The sequence below is a fragment of the Bombina bombina genome, chromosome 6 (assembly GCF_027579735.1).
Source record: "Bombina bombina isolate aBomBom1 chromosome 6, aBomBom1.pri, whole genome shotgun sequence".
Classification (NCBI taxonomy): Eukaryota; Metazoa; Chordata; class Amphibia; order Anura; family Bombinatoridae; genus Bombina; species Bombina bombina.
Window position 1 is genome coordinate 215,105,588 of NC_069504.1, and position 19,420 is coordinate 215,125,007.

At 37.7% G+C, this 19,420-nt stretch overlaps 1 protein-coding gene across 1 annotated transcript in view; it reads right to left on the reverse strand.

Moving 5' to 3' along the window:
* The window catches only part of TWF1 (twinfilin actin binding protein 1), a 95,901-nt gene extending 76,918 nt beyond the window's left edge, over positions 1 to 18,983 (reverse strand). The window contains exon 1 of the mRNA XM_053716736.1: positions 18,893 to 18,983. Within this exon, the coding sequence (XP_053572711.1) occupies positions 18,893 to 18,917 (25 nt within the window). The 5' untranslated portion in view covers positions 18,918 to 18,983. The remainder of the gene's footprint in view (positions 1 to 18,892) is intronic.
* Between the last annotated feature and the right edge of the window lie 437 nt (positions 18,984 to 19,420).

The following is a 19,420-nucleotide window of genomic DNA, read 5'->3' on the forward strand; positions in this document are numbered from 1 at the left end:
ACACACAAATGTTGGAGAAATCAGGGGTGTAAGCTCAGGAGAGTGCACATCTGAAGCACTATATGGCAGCAGTTTTGCAAGAATGTTATCCACTATTTCCTGCCATGTAGTGCTCCAGGCACCTACCTAGGTATCTCCTCAACAAAGAATACTATGGGAATAAGGCACAATTTATAATACATGTAAGTTGCAAACTTCTTTAAAATTGTATGCTCTGTCTGAAATCAAAGAAGAAAAATTGTGGGCTTCATATCCCTTTAAGGAAAATAGCACACAACTGAGTGTGTGTGTAACCATTGTTCTAAATCAATTTATGAAACCTAGAAGAAAATAAAAAGGTGATTCTTACGTTAAAAAGAGACTCAAGTTTACAAATATAAAGCGGTGATAAAACAGAACATTTTATTTTTTACACTAGAATGTCAAATCACGTTTATCAAATAAACCAAAGTAGTTTTGACAGTATTAATGCAGCATAAACAGGTATTGATTAAATCCCTCTGCAATGGTTTCTGGTTACTGATTGCACAACTCTTCAGTACTAAGTACAGCACATGCTTCTTATCAGCAATAAATAACTCATTTTCTACTCCAGCAGCAATTAAGAAATGTATTGATTATTAAAACTCTTTCAAGGTTTCCCTATTGAAAACACAAACTCCTTGTATTTTTATTTTCTTTCGGCTAAATTACAAGTTTTGCGTTATGGTGCGGTACGGCTATACCGCTGAAAAATTGGTCATTGCACGTGGAATGGCAGGTAACGCATATTACAAGTTGCAGCGGTATAGCTATACCACAAGCATTTTAGCCTTTACGCAACTCTCCATTCCTCACTCAAAAAAAATTGAATGCAGGATTTTTCATAGCACCGTATTACAGGTTGTGCGGTCCGGCTAAAATGCTTGCGTTACAGCCTATACCACCATGAGCCATTACGCGATCCGAGACCAGTAGTTATGGATTTTGCAAAACAAAAATGTTCCACAAAACTCAAAAGTTACAAAGTACAAGAACACCCATAAACTACCTATTAACCCCTAAACTGCCACCCTCCCGCATCGCGAATACTTTATTACACCTATTAACCGCATATATGCTGAAACATCCACCCACCCACATCGCTGACACTAAAATAAACCTATTAACCACCCAGAACGCAACTAATAAACCAATTAACCCCTAATCCGTCGCCCACATCACTACTACTATAATTAACCCCTAAACCGTCAACACTATAATAAAGTATTAACCCCTAAACTGCCAGCCCCCCACATCGTAACTAATAAACTAAACCTATTAACCCCTAAACCACCGCCCCCACATTGCAAAACACCAAATTAAACTATTAACCCCTAAACCTAACACCCCCCTAACTTTAAATTAAAAGTTACAATATAACTATCTTAAAATAAATAAAAACTTACCTGTGAAATAAAAAAAAAATAAGATTAAACTATAAAATTAACCTAACATAACTATTCTAATAAAGTAAAACTATTAATTAAAAATCCTAAATTACATGATTAAAAAAACAAAAAAAAATCGAACATTACAAAAAATAAAACAAAATTATCCAAAATAATAAAAATTACACCTAATCTAATAGCCCTATAAAAACAAAAAAGCCCCCCAAAATAAAAACACCCCCTAACCTAACAATAAAACTACCAAAAGCCTTTAAAAGAGCTTTTTGAAGGGCATTGCCCTAAGTTAAACAGCTCTTTTACCTTACAAAATTACAAAGTCCCCCCTAAAAGTAAAAAAAAGTAGAGGCGCGGAGCATCATCACCGGCGGCACCAACATCCAGCGTGGAGGATCCTCTTTATATGATCACACCGCCGTACACTGAAGCTTGAATGCAAGGTATGGGGTACCTTGCATTCCTATTGGCTGACATTTTCAAATGAGCCAATAGGATGAGAGCTACTGAAATCCTATTGGCTGATTTGAACAGCACTATACAGGGGTACAACAAATAGGGCTCGATTTATCAAGCCATTCTCCTCCTTTGACTGCAGGTTCGCACAAGAGAACCTGCGGTGAGGATTTATCAAGCAGTGGTCATCAGACCGCTGCTTCCCTACTCTGTTCTCCACCTCTTAGGTGGCGAACTTAAATTTCTCTGTCTCGTTTTGACCGGGGAGATTGAGATCTCCTGCCCGCGCGTGATTGGCTGTGCGTGGGCAGGGGGCGGGTTGCACGCAAGTGCAAAGGAGCGCTCACGTGCCAGAGGAGAGCTCGGGGCAGACAGGGGCAAATATGTCCGCCATGGATTGGTAAATCGAGCTCATGAAGGAAAGACAGTGCGAGCAAACTGAGGCCTAGGATTACAGGCCCCTGCTCCCTAGAGAGCTTGCAATCTAAGTGCTTTAATTAGGGGAGGCAAAAGCTGTATGAACATGAAAAGTATGCATTAAAAAGACACTCTTGCTTTTGTGTATATATTGCGTTTGCCCCACACTCCCTAGGAGGTCAAAAAGGAACCAAGCAATCGGCAGGATTTTGAAATTCTAGGTTACAGTTTTTGCTTCTTGTCTCTGCTCTGGGGAGATTACCGTCTCGACACTACAGGACCCTCAATTTTAGTAAAGCAAATTTTAGATTGAGAATTGTTTATCTAGCAAATGAAGGGTTCTGGGTGTGAGGGAGACACAAATACATTACAGTATAAAGCTACGAAAGCCCCTACAGTTTGTGCGCAATTCCTCTTCATGCCTATGAGGTTTTGATCCTCAGGTCCAGGAAGAGAGTGTACATGATGTTCAGGAGGGTGGGAATTAGTGTGGGGGAGGGGGTGGCTGGCATCCTGCAAACCTGTTTTAAGAAGGCAATGTTCCATGTTATAACTAAATTATTTCATAAGAACCTGCAACACCTTCAAAAGAAAAGAAAAAAAAAGATGCAATCTCCATTAATGATTAGTGAGAAGATGCATTAAAAGCATGTGTGAAAGCCATGCTGTAACAGTAAATTAGTGGTTGACAAATCCCAAGTGCCACGGCTGCCAACTTCTGAGAACCCAACATATACAAATACCATTGTGTGGAGGCTCATAAAATTCTAAGAGCTAGCATGACAGAACTATTTCAGGAATTTGTTTGGCAATATTATCAACATTCATTTTATTATTTTTTATTCATAACACTTATCACACCACTAATTTAGTCACTGTTACACAGTGCTATTAATATATTCTTCATATTTGCACTAGTCACAATAAACACACCATTAACATTTTATATATTATTTATTTTGTAATACTTAAAGGGGCAGTCTACACCTTGGTCATTATAAAGTTTTACCTTAGATTAAGCTGCAAATAGCCTTCTGCACCTTTTCTATATCATGCAGCAGGAACAGTAAAAAAGTTATTTTAAAATGATTTTTGTTTCTGGCCACTTTGAAATGGCTGTCAAGCTCAGCCCACTGATGACATCATTATCTGGGCTGCAAATGGCATCCAATAACAAAAGGCTCACTAGTTGTATTCAATGCTATTCAGTGAAGAGCCTAGATGCAGCCCAGATTGTGATGTCATCAGTGGGTGGAGCTTGGCAGCCATTTCAAACTGTTCAGAAACACTATTCATTTTAAAATAACTTTTTTACTGTTCCTGCTGCATGATATAGAAAGGGTGTAGGAGGCTATTTGCAGATTAATCTAAGGTAAGACTTAAGGAACACTAAGGTGTAGACTGTCCCTTTAATTATTTAACATGTATATCACCTTTTTATAGGATATCACCATGTATCTATCCTAGCACTATTAAATCATACGGAACAGTGATTACCACTTGTAATTTAATATATATGTTCTCCATGTGAACACTGATAGTTACTGGCAGCACAGGTCTAATCCCCTGGATAAGATATAAATGATTTAATAAAACAGAATATAGATAAGCACTTTAATGTTTTTCTTAATTGGAGAAAGAGGATTCACTAACAAAAAATTATTGTTTTGTTACTGAGTCTCTTAATAACTTGTTAAAATAGATTCACCAAATAGTGAATTAACAATGCACATCATATATTTTTCAATATGTTATACCTGTTTATTATTTACATAAAATATCATGCCTTTACAACTAAAAAACATTTTATAAATCCTGCATTTCTGCCCTCACCCTTAGCAATTGCAACTGTCTGTTCAATTCTGAGGTTCATTAATATGCACGATCTCAGTGTTTGACTGGCACTTATGTGGACCAATCACCTAACACTTCATATTAAAACACTTGATACACCCATTCAATGAATCAAGTGTGACAGGCAGCAAAGGCTTGTTTATACAAGTGATCTTATTGGGTCTTCTCTAGACAGCCTTTTAACACACTTCTCATGATAGGCTCATTGTTACTCTATCATGGATAGGATGTTTCTTGCTCACTTCCCCATCACAATTGACAGATCTGCAGCTTTTTAATATCTGCAGTCTGTTCCAGATTTCTATATCTAAAGCTGCATTCAAGACATCTGTTCACAAAACAGTTATGGCACTATTATTTTCTTGTTTAAGGAGTTACAGCTCTACTTTTGAAGTAATAGTACTAATATAAATATCAAATTAAACAGTTATGGAAAGTCTGCTCAAGACAATCATACGTTACCCTAATAAACCGTAAGTCAGCAATAATGTGTTATCTAACATTTGAGATCAATCAGTTAGTCTCAACAAGTGGCAACATTAATATTACGAGTATCAGACTCGCAGCATACTGAGAAACTAAGGAGATTTAAATTGAGAGAATGTATAGGCAGTTACTTTAGATGCACTTTGGGTTTATTTATATAGATAATAGCAATGGTTCTATGATTTATATTAATTTTTAATATGTCCTATTGAGATAGACTTTAGACAAAAATGTTATGTTTAATGTAGTTTTTTTAGTTATTTTGTATTGTATGTTTTTATACATCTATTTATACATTGTATTTGTAAGGAGGTTTAACATGTTTAAATATCATCTTACCTACATGTGTTTACAAAGGTTACCTTAACAACCACACAAAGGTGATTATAGTTAGGTGTGGTTTTTTTGCCAATTGTGTTTCTGCTAATTGATTATCCAATCACAATAGCCTATTTGTTTTTAGATTCCTGTTAAATAGCAAGTGTTTTATAATGTTTGTTATAGCCTGATGAAACAGCCCTGAGCAGGCTGAGAAACGCGTTGCTGTGTTAATAAAGACTTTTTATACACTTGCTATTGTGTGTGTTTTATCACCTCCTGTGATAAATTATATCATTTGATCCTGGTTCCTGTTGAGGATTGCTGTTTTAAGTCTACTGGGCGACGTTTTGGCTCCAGTTTGCTGAGATTGCACCTGCAGGTGCCCACCATCTTGTAAGTGCAAGCAATTGGTATTATTTTCCCCTTGTCTTGATGATATTGGGCCATGTTGTGTTGCTTTTTCCTTTATTCATAGGCACATATACAGGGAGTGCAGAATTATTAGGCAAGTTGTATTTTTGAGGATTAATTTTATTATTGAACAACAACCATGTTCTCAATGAACCCAAAAAACTCATTATCAAAGCTGAATAGTTTTGGAAGTAGTTTTTAGTTTGTTTTTAGTTATAGCTATTTTAGGGGGATATCTGTGTGTGCAGGTGACTATTACTGTGCATAATTATTAGGCAACTTAACAAAAAACAAATATATACCCATTTCAATTATTTATTTTTACCAGTGAAACCAATATAACATCTCAACATTCACAAATATACATTTCTGACATTCAAAAACAAAACAAAAACAAATCAGTGACCAATATAGCCACCTTTCTTTGCAAGGACACTCAAAAGCCTGCCATCCATGGATTCTGTCAGTGTTTTGATCTGTTCACCATCAACATTGCGTGCAGCAGCAACCACAGCCTCCCAGACACTGTTCAGAGAGGTGTACTGTTTTCCCTCCTTGTAAATCTCACATTTGATGATGGACCACAGGTTCTCAATGGGGTTCAGATCAGGTGAACAAGGAGGCCATGTCATTAGATTTTCTTCTTTTATACCCTTTCTTGCCAGCCACGCTGTGGAGTACTTGGACGCGTGTGATGGAGCATTGTAATGCATGAAAATCATGTTTTTCTTGAAGGATGCAGACTTCTTCCTGTACCACTGCTTGAAGAAGGTGTCTTCCAGAAACTGGCAGTAGGACTGGGAGTTGAGCTTGACTCCATCCTCAACCCGAAAAGGCCCCACAAGCTCATCTTTGATGATACCAGCCCAAACCAGTACTCCACCTCCACCTTGCTGGCGTCTGAGTCGGACTGGAGCTCTCTGCCCTTTACCAATCCAGCCACGGGCCCATCCATCTGGCCCATCAAGACTCACTCTCATTTCATCAGTCCATAAAACCTTAGAAAAATCAGTCTTGAGATATTTCTTGGCCCAGTCTTGACGTTTCAGCTTGTGTGTCTTGTTCAGTGGTGGTCGTCTTTCAGCCTTTCTTACCTTGGCCATGTCTCTGAGTATTGCACACCTTGTGCTTTTGGGCACTCCAGTGATGTTGCAGCTCTGAAATATGGCCAAACTGGTGGCAAGTGGCATCTTGGCAGCTGCACGCTTGACTTTTCTCAGTTCATGGGCAGTTATTTTGCGCCTTGGTTTTTCCACACGCTTCTTGCGACCCTGTTGACTATTTTGAATGAAATGCTTGATTGTTCGATGATCACGCTTCAGAAGCTTTGCAATTTTAAGAGTGCTGCATCCCTCTGCAAGATATCTCACTATTTTTTACTTTTCTGAGCCTGTCAAGTCCTTCTTTTGACCCATTTTGCCAAAGGAAAGGAAGTTGCCTAATAATTATGCACACCTGATATAGGGTGTTGATGTCATTAGACCACACCCCTTCTCATTACAGAGATGCACATCACCTAATATGCTTAATTGGTAGTAGGCTTTAGAGCCTATACAGCTTGGAGTAAGACAACATGCATAAAGAGGATGATGTGGTCAAAATACTCATTTGCCTAATAATTCTGCACTCCCTGTACATTGGAGTGTCAGAGGATTCCTGACTGTCTCTGCGCTTTGGATACAGTGTGCTGAACCACTGAGAAGTGTCAGCCTGCTCTACTAGCACCAGTGGGTTGCTTTATGTTTGTGAGTATTCACATTCTCATATTGCTGCTCATTTTTACCTGTACCGGCGATATTAGGCCATGGTGGCGCCTCTGTTTTTTATTCTTTTTTAATGTTTCTGAGCATACCACAGCTAGATGATGATTGGTGGCTACACAAAATATGTCTCATGTTCACCTACGTCTCAGTAGTGCATTGCTGCTATGCAGCTGGCTTTAACTATGTGTTTAAGTTCTTTGCAAGGGTTAAACACAAACAGTGCAATAATAAAATGAAGTAAGACATTACATGATTATCTTTTTGCACGTATGCCCATTTAAGCATTGCAAAATATGCATTGTTGTACAGCACATTTATATTATCACCTTTGCTGTGGTGAGTTCAGAACAGATAGAAATGTGCTCCTACACTAATCTAGAAATTACATTGAAACATGTAGCTAAGTCAGAGATCTGAAGTGTGCAGAATGTACTGGAACAAAAAAACACACATTTTTAGAATTAAATTACAGGGATTAAAAGAGTATCAAAAATGTTCTCCACATAACATTTTATGGCCGTTTAAACAGATATAAAAACACAAAAAGAAAATGCTCTAATATCTAGAGCATATTATTATTCTACTGTTGCTTAACCTTTGCAAAGGGATTAAAAAAACCTAGGTAAAACAGTGTTCTCCCCAGAAAAGTTGACCGGGGGACGGGGTCCTTATGAAGTAGCCGGGTGGGGGCAGTGTAATACACTATATAACATTCTTCTTTCTAAAAGCACAAATTGTGAAATTTAACTAAATATATTTATTGACAATTTGTGCAATAAACATTGAAAATAAATGTATTATCTAGTTTTACCTAAATACTGACTTAAATTTCAAAATCAGCCAGGTGGTAGACCTATTAAAAAGGCTTATGGGCACTGTTTACAGCCAGTTCCAGAGAAGCAATTTGCTACTGGGAGTTTGCTGAACACATCTGAAGAGTCAATGACAAGAGACAATTGTGTGTAGCCACAAGTCGGCATATAGCTCCCAGTACTGAAGGATATGTACATATTCCTTTTCTCAACAAAACATACCAAGAGAAAAAGTTAATTAGAAAATAGAAATTAATTTGAAATGGTCTAATCATGCAAGTTTAATTTTGACTTTCCTGTACTTTTAAGTGCAATCAGATTTTTGTTCCACCGTTTGTGATGCCATACGTTCTATTAATCTGCAAAATATGTTTCTCACAATGCTACACAAACTCTACTGTATAGCAGTGGTGACAAGTGCCTGATGCCAAATGACATACATAATTAACACCTTAATTATGCACACATTCATGCGCCGGAAAAAAGCTCTAGGATTCTCTATTTCAAATGCGCAAGTAGCGTAGGAGTTGCGCATGCACATTGCATCGCAATTAGTGAGTTCAGAGCACGGGAGCGTGCAGGTACATTTTAACATGGGGCGCATAGTGAGCCGATTATTGGCTAAAATATATGTCAATCAAAGCAGTAGCTTAGAAAATTTTCGAGGCTGAATATAAAACTGTAACGTTACCGTAATAAAATTGTAGTTATACTACAATATTAAAAAGCATATCGATATGCTAGTTAGGATAAGAGCTTTTAAAATATGTTGAGCAGTTGGTATAAATTTACCATCACTTTAAGGAGTTAACTAACAAAACTACCTGGGAGACAATATACAATATGTGACCTTAACAAAAGGAAATAGTTCCAAAATACCCTGCCACCCACAGAATTAAAAAAAACAAAGAACATTAGCTAAAAAGCATCAAATTTTTTCACTTCAAAGGGCAACAACAGTGTCCATTTCAGTATATTCAACAGCATGGTCTGGTTGTGAACTTCCAGTATTTATGAGAAGGGACTGGATATGGGTGGGCTAAATGTCAAATTCAGCCTACCCATTATGCATACTGTGTGGTATTGACATGGAATAGCTCACTTTTGGGGTGAGAATATTTTAACCTCTTCTGCCTATTGGATGTAGCTACTATATAACTGGGTATGTTGCTCAGCATACCCTGTTGACATAGCAGCTACTTCCACCCTCCTGCCTCATGTTGCAGTCCCGGCTGTCCAGAGGCAGAAGGCATCAGCTTTCATATGGTAAGGGAGCGCTGATTGCCAATGCAAACAGTGACACTGCTGGAATTGGCTTGCGGTGCTGCTGTTGGAATAAAGGAGGGATGTGGGCAGAGCATTGCGGGAGGGGGGATTCCCTAGCTAAAGAAAAATAAATGTTTAGTGAGGGAGGAAGAGATGACTTCCCTACACTACGGAAAGGGATGAGGGAGGGGAGAGGGTAAGTCCTCCATTCAACAGGGTGGGGGGGGGGTGAAAAAACAAATCGCTATACTACAAAAATGTATTTTTTTAAATAAATAATAATAAAAAACAAACAAACTGGGTACAGGCACACAGCTGCCAGTACCTAAAATGGCAGAACCTAGTGATGAGGGTTTCCTACACTACAGAAAAGGAAGGGATCTGTTTGGGAGGGATCAGGGGTGGAAGGTGTCAGGTGGGAGGGTAATCTCTACACTACAGCTAAAATTAACCTTACAAGCTACCTGATTAACCCCTTAACTACTGGGAATTTCAGAAGTCTGGTGCGCAGCTGCATATAGCGACCTTCTAATTGTCAAAAACAATGGCAACGCCACGCATGTCTGCCGTTTCTGAACAAAGGGAACCCAGAGAAGCTTTTACAATTTATGTGTCTTATGGCTGCAGTAGATGTGTGTAAAGAGTTTCAGTGAGAAACCAAAGTTTGTGACAAAGTTAACTTTTGTAATATGATCGCATTTAGTGGCGAAACGGTGGTATGAAATATACCAAAATGGGCCTAGATCAATTGGGTTGTCTACTAAAAAAATATATATATACTGTGTTGATAGGTAAATAAAAAAACAAGGTTTTATATCTGTTTAAATGGAGTGATAGCAAAAATGCTAACATTTTTTCTGGTACTTTGGGCAAGTTTTTATATAAAATTCCTGGTCCTTAAGTGTTGACCATGGCTAGGGTTAGTTGTGGAGGATACATATAGAAACCTGGGCCAGAAACTCACTGATAGGCAGTGAAAGTGATCAGCCATAAGGTGCAGCTACTATTTACTAACTGCAAGTAGAGGGCTGAGCATGTTTTGGTCACTTAAAGTGAAAGTCAATCCTAGCGAATGTGAATTGCCAGGATTGACCATTGAAACAAATAAAGGGGTCTTTTATTCATGAAATATAAGCAGAAAGATCCTTTATTTGTTTCAAGTGTTTCCACACTGAGCTGCTAAGGCAGCCCACGACAGAAAGCTATTTGCCAAGAGGTGACGTATCCACCTCTTAGCAAATAGCGTGAGGGAAATCCGGGGCCACAGGGAGACAAGCCGGATTTCCCGCACGGCTATTGGCTAAGAGGTGAAAACGTCAGCTCTCAAGCAAAACATTGATCTGCCGTGGGCTGCCTTAGCAGCTCAGTGCGGCAACGCTTGAAACAAATAAAATAGCTTTCTGCATGAAGTATGTTATACTTCATGAATGAAAGTCCCCTTTATTTGTTTCAATGGTCAATCCTAGCGTTTCACAAATGCTAGGATTGACTTTCACTTTAAATGGAAGAGGTACACCGTACACACAGTAAGAAAAAAAAAAAAAGTTATATTTTTGTGTAGCGACTCCATACATTTTGGAGCATTGCATGGGATATAGTACTTGGTGGGGCACATGGAGATCCTCTCCATACTAGGATTTCCTGTCCAGCTGAATAAAATTATTTCAGTTTTAATTTTTTTCTGTAGTGTAGCTGCCCCCCTCAATACCCTCCCAGATCCCTTTTCCCCAAGACTTATCCCCCCTACCTCTCCCTGCTTCCCTTATGTATTGATTGCACTGTACTCGATAGTGTGCACGCACTCCGTCCCCCTCACCGCACTACCGGAACAGGATCCAAGATCAGAGGAACTGTTCCAGCGATGGGCCGCCCACTCGCCTCCCTCCCTCCCACCCACCAACGATCAGCACCATCACTAGACGATGCAGAGAGGGCCACAGAGTGGCCCTCTCTGCATCGGTGTGCTTAAAAAGGGTATTGCATGACGCCTCAATATTGAGACATCGCTGCAAAACCCTGAAAGCGTTGAAAACACTGAGGACGTGCAGGGTACGTCCCTGGTCATTAACTAGCGGTTTTTGTAGAACAAACCCTGTACGTCCTTGGTCGGTAAGGGGTTAAATGCAACTCACATATGATGAGCACCTAATGGGTGCTTGATGATTAGACGAACTTCACAGTTGTCCAGCTGTTACCAGGTGTATCCGGGTCCCATGATATGATGCTGACCAAATTGAGGTGTGAACCAAATTCCTATAATTCAAAAACACACCACCACATGGCCCAGCACAGAACAACACTGATAGTGTATAAGGGAAAAGGAACACTTACATCACTGGTGCACAATCAGGTGCTATATGAGTAGACTGGGACTTCACACCCACCCAGCTGACTGTTCACTCCGGCAATATCAGGAATCAATTCAAATACAGGTGAGAGCAAATGTATATAATAAAACTCAAATTTATTAAAAAAAACAGTGACGTGTTTCTCAATCAACCTAGGGCTGTTTCATCAGGCTTAGTATAATCATAAAAATACACTTGCTATATAATCCTTCACCTACCATGTAATAGGCTCATGAGGGATTGCTAAAACCTGTTCTGAAGGTAACAACTCTTTAAATGGTGACTTAAAAATGTGATATGCGAATGCACAAATCATTGGTATGACCAAATTATACCCATTTACTCATATGGATCTATGGGTTCCAAAATTAGAGATGTGATAACCAATTATATAAAAATGTTTCTCAATGAATAATGGAAACACTCATAAATATAATAAGATACATAAACAAATGTTGTGTATACAATCATATAGACTAAGACTATTTACATGTGAGGACAAACAGAAATATGCTGAAAAATAATAAAGTGGCAAATTCAAAAATAAAAGAAATAAAAGATTGAAAGATTAAAACGAAAAAAGCAGACGTCCATATTTTCATTAAGACCATCCAGATATAGTCCTCAATTTGGAAATCCAATAGGTCCCTATGTCAAACATGCATAGGGAATGGACCTCGAGACCTGTTCAGTGGGGGTAACCTTAATCATATTTGTGTGTCCATAATGCAAATGGCCACAATGTCTAGGTACACTATGTGTCCTAGACTTCTTCTTGATATTCGAAAATGTTCACCCGATCATATATGATTGTATACACATTTGTTGATGTATCGTATTTAATTATATTTGTGAGTGCTTCCATTATTCATTGAGAAACATTTTTATATAATTGGTGGTCACATCTCTATTTTTAGAACCCATAGATACATATGAGTCGTCACATATCCTATTGGATACCATTCTTGACGTTATTTCGATTGTTAACACTCATATATGTCTTAGTTATATTCAAGAGTTTTATTGATATATGGCCACAATTTCACATAAATAGTTATTCACTTTAGTTATGCATTGGTTTTATCCGTGAAGACAACACACCATTTTACATTAATAGATGAGCAGCTACACTTAGCAATATAATTTATTCTACTGTTTTTCATATCACTAGTTCATTAATACACATAAATAGGTCACTGCACTACCAGTAATGCTACCACACTCGCATACATTATTACATTACAGGGTTTTTTCCCCCATTCATCATTTGTATACTTAATTCTCTTAGGGTCAACAAGGATTGGGTATGGTGACATACTTACACAGGATTTCTCTTATATCTGATCGATTATAGCATTTGCGTCACAAAGGGGGCGTAACACTTTTGGATACTTCTAGGTATGGATTGTCTCACAGTGAGCCAAAGACGTGTGGGCGGTTTTTACCGTTGTGGCTCAGTGTTATTCGGACCAAGCATGTATGCATTTTGGATTTAGTTCGGACTATGCGGCTCACCACCCTAATTGTTCCCACTTACATAGAAGGCTTATGGCCGATCGACTTTTTGACACATTATTTTATGGTAAAAGGGGATATAGTAGTATTATTTAAAAGATGACTGGTATGACCGATAGGGGCACATATTTGCCATATTGGATTGTGTTGTGTTAATACAACCTGGTGTACATCACCATCCAATATTAACAATGGAATTTATGGATCTGTGGTTTCATGTGTTTTTATAATCTTTTCTAATGCCATGTATATTGTGTATGCTTAATGCAGTCTCTATGGATACCAATTGAAGAGTTGTTATCTTCAGAAAAGGTGTAAGCAATCACTCATGAGCCTATTACATGGTAGATGAGGGTTTATATAGCAAGCCTGATGAAACACCCCTAGGTTGGCTGAGAAACAAGTCACTGGAATTATAGGAATTTGGATCACACCTCTATTTGGTCAACATCATACCATGAGACCTGGATACACCTGGTCCTGCTGCTCCTAAGCCAACCTAGATTCAATGAATGATACCAAGAGAACAAAAGTTAGATCATGGAAATAAACTAGAAAATTGTTTAATTGCATGATCTATCTAAATCATGAAATACTTTTTTGGGGGATTTTATGTCCCTTTAAGACTTACTTTATTGCTGTTTTTCCAATACTTCCCCCAGAGAGTACATACTCCAGAACCCTGATGCTAAAACATTCTACACTGTGACTGCTTGATCAGTTCAGGGACTCATTTATACCTCTCTCTAATTGTCCAGATGAAAAATAATAATATGTTCAAGAGTCATCAATGGACTGCTAACAGTGTTCTCCCCAGGCATTTTTTAACAGAAGCACCACCCAGCTGATTTGATCCCTATAATTGCCTCCTTGTATATCGCATATGTTTATAGCTCTGCAGAATCTGTTGGCGCTCTACAAATAACCGATAATAATAATTTTACCAACCACCAGGCCTTTAATGTTAGCCTAAAATAATGTAAAATTGGCTAATATTTTTTGGAATGTTTATTGCTCAAATTAGCATTAAATAAATTTATGTTAAATTATGCAATGTATTTTGCTGTGAATAGCAGAAAATGTTATAATATTAGAAAGTATTACAGTGCCCCACCCAGCTACTTATAATGCCATCCGGCTGGCAACATTTTCTGTGGAGAACACTGATGCGTAATACATAAATCTACCAGTCACAATATTTACATAACAAACAATGAATAACAGTTGTTGACAAGTAGGTTCTACCAATCTAAAAAATTATCATATAAACTGTTTAATTATGTCCAAAAAAAAAATCCAAGCAATCTTAATTTATTTTGTTCAGTTTACCTGTGATTTAAGTTTAAAAATTGTGGGTTTTCACAATTCTAAGAAACGTTAATGTAAACTGCAGACTTCACCACAAGCCTTGACCTGCCACATGTCTATACCCAATTAGCCTTAGCAGAGATTATCTGATAATGAGCTTCAGGAAAAAAAGGAATGCTTGCTAACAAAATGTATGTGGCTAGTTGTGTTTACCAGTAACAATATCAGATTGTCTCTTCCATTTAGGGCAAGAGGTGAGGGGAGTTGAGCTTGGTAGCAATTGGCTCCTAGAATTTTATCACTGGCTCCTAACTCTTTGGTTTATTCTCCATATATCTATATACAAATACCACTGTCTGGCTCCTAAATTTTAAAAAGATTTGTAGACTCCTGTTGATTAAATAGATAGATAGATAGATAGATAGATAGATAGATAGATAGATAGATAGATAGATAGATAGATAGATAGATAGATAGATAGATAGATAGATAGATAGATAGGAGATAGGAGTCCCCGCCGGACTTATACATGCACACCACCTGCATTATTTTACTGAACAATTGGCTAAAATTAGCTAATATTCAATGTTTGTTGCACAAATCATCATTATATCAATGTATGTTAAATTATGAAATTAATTTGTGCTTTGGATAGCCTATTAATATATTTATAATTAACAGAAAATGTTACACTATTGATAAGTATTACATTTCTCCCATCTGGCTGCCAAAATTTTCTGTGGAGAACATTGGATAATCGATATATGTATAATAGAAATAGTTAGGAGGCTGAATAAAAGGGCCATAATAGTATAATGTAATTTTAAGACTATTGACCCTAAACTACTGTGCGTTTAATCCCTGCTAAGGGGTTGAGCACACAGTATAAATACTGTTCAGGACTTGCAGAGCAGTGCTGGTTCAGAGAGTCAGGGGTTAAACACACACTTAGAGCTTGTCATTTTTCAACGATTATGGCCCTTTAAAGGAACAATCTCTCACTGGCTTTAATGCTTGGTTAAACTCTGGTGCAGGAGATTAGAAACAATGCACTGCGTAAGTGGAATTCTATTTATTTAAAAAATAAAAACACACACACACACCACAGCAGCAGCAGATGGCACAAGTAGTAAACAGGATTAAAGAGTATTGTGAATGAGGTCAGAACTGATTAATTATTAATTAACATATAATTACTAGCAGATATTCGTTCAAGTTTGTTAAGGTACAAAAAACATTTGGAACCAACACAAGTAAGCCATAAAACTACAAATATAATTTCTGAATTAGGAGTGGCTTGGCAACCTTAAAAGATTAACCAATACACGTTTTATTGACAAAATGTACAGGTTTGTAATCTTTTTCACTTTTTAACCTACAACTGAAAACAGCTATAACATCTAAAAATATAAAAGGAGCAGTGTAACTGTTCTGCAAGGGGTAAACAATCTGAATAATACACAGTAGTTTTTCTTTGTTACTATAGAAGCTACAATTTAAATATATGTGGAGATCAAATTACTGATTTATTGAGCTAGTGGAAGATGCTACTCTGAATAATAGTAACTGTGCAAATACCCCAGACAATGCAATAAACCAGCTGATGACAATGTTATAATACCGATGGGAGAAGCTGAATAGACCAGCAAAAATCAACTATAATAAAGCATCAGATGAGGTTGTATGTGCACATCAGATAATATACATAAAACTATGGTAGGAACTATAGGGGGGAAGCGAAGGAGCTATGGTATAATGGTTAGTAGTTTGCCATGCCTTGCATTTATCGAATGTAATATCCTATAGCAATTTGAAGGAACACTTTACTACATGTATTTTGTGACTGACACAGTTTCTCTCTCTGCTCCCTACAGGCATTACAGGTAAATATGTTTTAAAGAGACAGTAAACACCATGGATTTTTTATTTATATATAAAATGTTTAGCTATACATAGTAAAATACAACCATTTTTTTAACTCACCCCACTCTTTTTTTATGTAATTAAGCTCTGACATTTTCTAATTCTCAGAAATAAAATATTACCCTGCTAAGTTCTCAAAGCTAATCCTGCTACAGGGAATATATGGGCAAACAAAATGTGGACAACTGACCATTCATCACACCTATATAAGCTTGTTGGACATTATATTTAAAAAAACATGGGCACTAATACAGAATTGCATTGCCCTGCCGCTCCAACTTTGTGGCTATAACTGCTGCAAATCTTTTGGGAAGGTTTGACACAAGATTTTGAAGCGTGGCTATAGGAATTTGTGCCCATTCAGCCAAAAGAGAATTTTAGGTCATGAACTGATGTTGGCACTATGCATTCCAGTAAGCAGCATTCTACTGGCTTCCGCCACACCTAAACTCTTCCATCAGACTGCAAGATAGCGATACATCACCCCAAAGAACATGTGTCCACTGCCCCAGAGTCCAGTGGCTGCGTGCTTTACACCTCTCCAGTCAACACTTAGCTTTGCTCTAACGAATTACAGCATGCAATTTTATCAAAGTAATGGTCATTTAAGCTATAAAAAGTTAAGTGGCAGAATTAAAAAAAAAAAAAAAAATGTAAATTGCAACATATGATATACAGCATAAAATTATGCAAATTAATATTATCATCGTTTATTTGTAGAGCACCAACAGATTCTGCAGCGCTATAAACATAGGTGTAGCATGCAAAGGTAGCATTTATAGGAGACAAATAGGTAGAGGACCGTGCCAAGAGTTGCAAATCAGCTTTCATGAAAGAGATCTACAAAACAGCTGGGTTTGTAGGCTTACATGTAAATGGGTTAAATTGCCTTAACATAATATTGTTTTTGCGAAGGAATTTCCACCTGGTAAAGCGTATTAATATCTCTATACAGCAGTAATGAGATACAAGCACTGACAATTCTGTAGTAAGTAAATACAACATACATAACACTTTTACAGGTTTATCTTACCACATAATGATTTATGATATTACCACACACAGAAAAAAATCCAGATCAAAACTTTGAGATGTGCTGAAAACAAAAACATTTGTTAACCTCAAGCGGAAATAAGGAAATAAGTCTCCATAGGCTTTGGCCTTACAAAGATTAGCCTTTTGACAGATATAGTGCAATGTTTTCTTAAAATGAAGGTAAACTTTGATGAATCAGTGCCCTGTTTTTAAAAATATTATTAAAAACAGGGGCACTTTCATTCATCAAAGTTTACATTTTACCATTTTTGTAAAAATACTTACCTTTTATTCTGGAAGCCGCTCCAGCGCTTCCCCCGCCCGTCGCAAGTCTTTTCTTACATCACCAATGAAGAATCCGGCTTCATCCAATCACGGCATGGCCTCAGGCAATGTTTGCTCTGGGGGGGAAGCCGTGATTGGAGAAAGCCAGATTCGTCATTAGTGACGTGTGAAGAGATTTGCAACGTGTGGGGGAAGCGCTGGAGCAACTCCCAGAATAAAAGGTAAGTATTTTTACAAAAACGGTGAAATATAAAAACTTTGATGAATGAAAGTACCCCTGTTTTTAATAGTATTTTTAAAAACAGGGCACTGATTCATCAAAGTTTACCTTCACTTTAAGAAAAACAATTATGTTGTGTTTTTCTGCAGTAATAAACTTAGCTGATATGTGGTATAAGGGCTCTATGTATTAAAAGACAAGCCGATAAGCTTCTCAAATGGAAAATATACCCGCTCGCACCAAGTGAGCATGTAAAGCCCGCCCCTTCTCTTGCGTGAGAGAAGGGTCTGTCAATCACCACAAGTAAGCTTGGGATGCTTTCTCTTCGCCACCTCAGAGGTGGAAAAAAGTGTAAGAAGCAGAGGACTGCTTCTTACATTGTGGGAAGCAGGCTTGCATGTGTGAAGCTGCCCCACAAGGGCTACGGAGAAGTTTACGCTGCTTTGTACATGGAGCCCAAAGTCTCAATGATTTACTTTATAGAAGGATACTATTAAAGAGACAAAAATAGCAAAAAGAAAATTATTAAATATGTTATATGCAAACAATAGAACAATAATAAAATGCTGTGTGATTAACCCCTGTAAAGGGGTTAAATATATAGCTAAAGTCAGCTGAGTAGCAACGCACTTCTGGGAGTTGACTGATCACATCTGGTGAGACAGTAACCAGAAGCTAATGTGTGTAGCCACCAAATTACCAGCTGGCTCCCAGTATGATGACAAACCTGAACACGGATATGGATAAAAAAAAACACTAAACATGTGAGAGAAGCTCTTTCAAATCCCTTTCTAACATAGTTGGTAGAACTGCATTGATACTCTCCACACATATACAGAGAAAGCATTATTTGCTATACATAACATTGTCCAGCTTTTGGCCCTTTCGATCGTTTAAAGAGTTTTTAGTAGCGAGTGCTGCAGTCACAGTATCTCTTTAACCCCTCGGCTGCCGAAGAGAGTGTAAACACAGTCCGCTTCAGTCCTTACCAGAAGCCAAGAGGATAAATAAATATCAACTGTCAGTGTCTCCCAATCCCCGCACTCACCCTGGATACCGGTCTGGTGAGACATATTTGCTCAAGGAGCAGCCGACTCGCTCGAAGATCTGACTACCAGGAAGTGATAACCTGAACCAGGCTACAGCTGACTACAGTAAGGCGCGTCCTAGTTACATCATCGCTCAGCGCACTGGTTGCCTAGAGACCCAGTAATGCTTTCAAACTGAGATAAGTCACATCCTTTGGGGAACATTAGCTAAGAGACTTGTATTTCTCAAAGGGTATAAGATGTATACTGCTGAGATTAGTAGCTACTCAGTACCTGGGTTGCTAGAGCAGTTACCGAGCACTTGGTTATGTCTAAAACAAAAATCCTATCATCAAGATATTATGCAGAAAATAGTAGATGTTGAGGTAGCACTGTTACATTACTAACTAAAAATAAAAGTAACCAAAATAGTGGCATTTAAAAGCTGACATTATGAAGATTTACACTTGATGTGGATTTGGTTAAACAAATATAACTAGTAATCGTATTTTGTTTTATAGTTCCTTTTGCTAATGGTAACATAAATA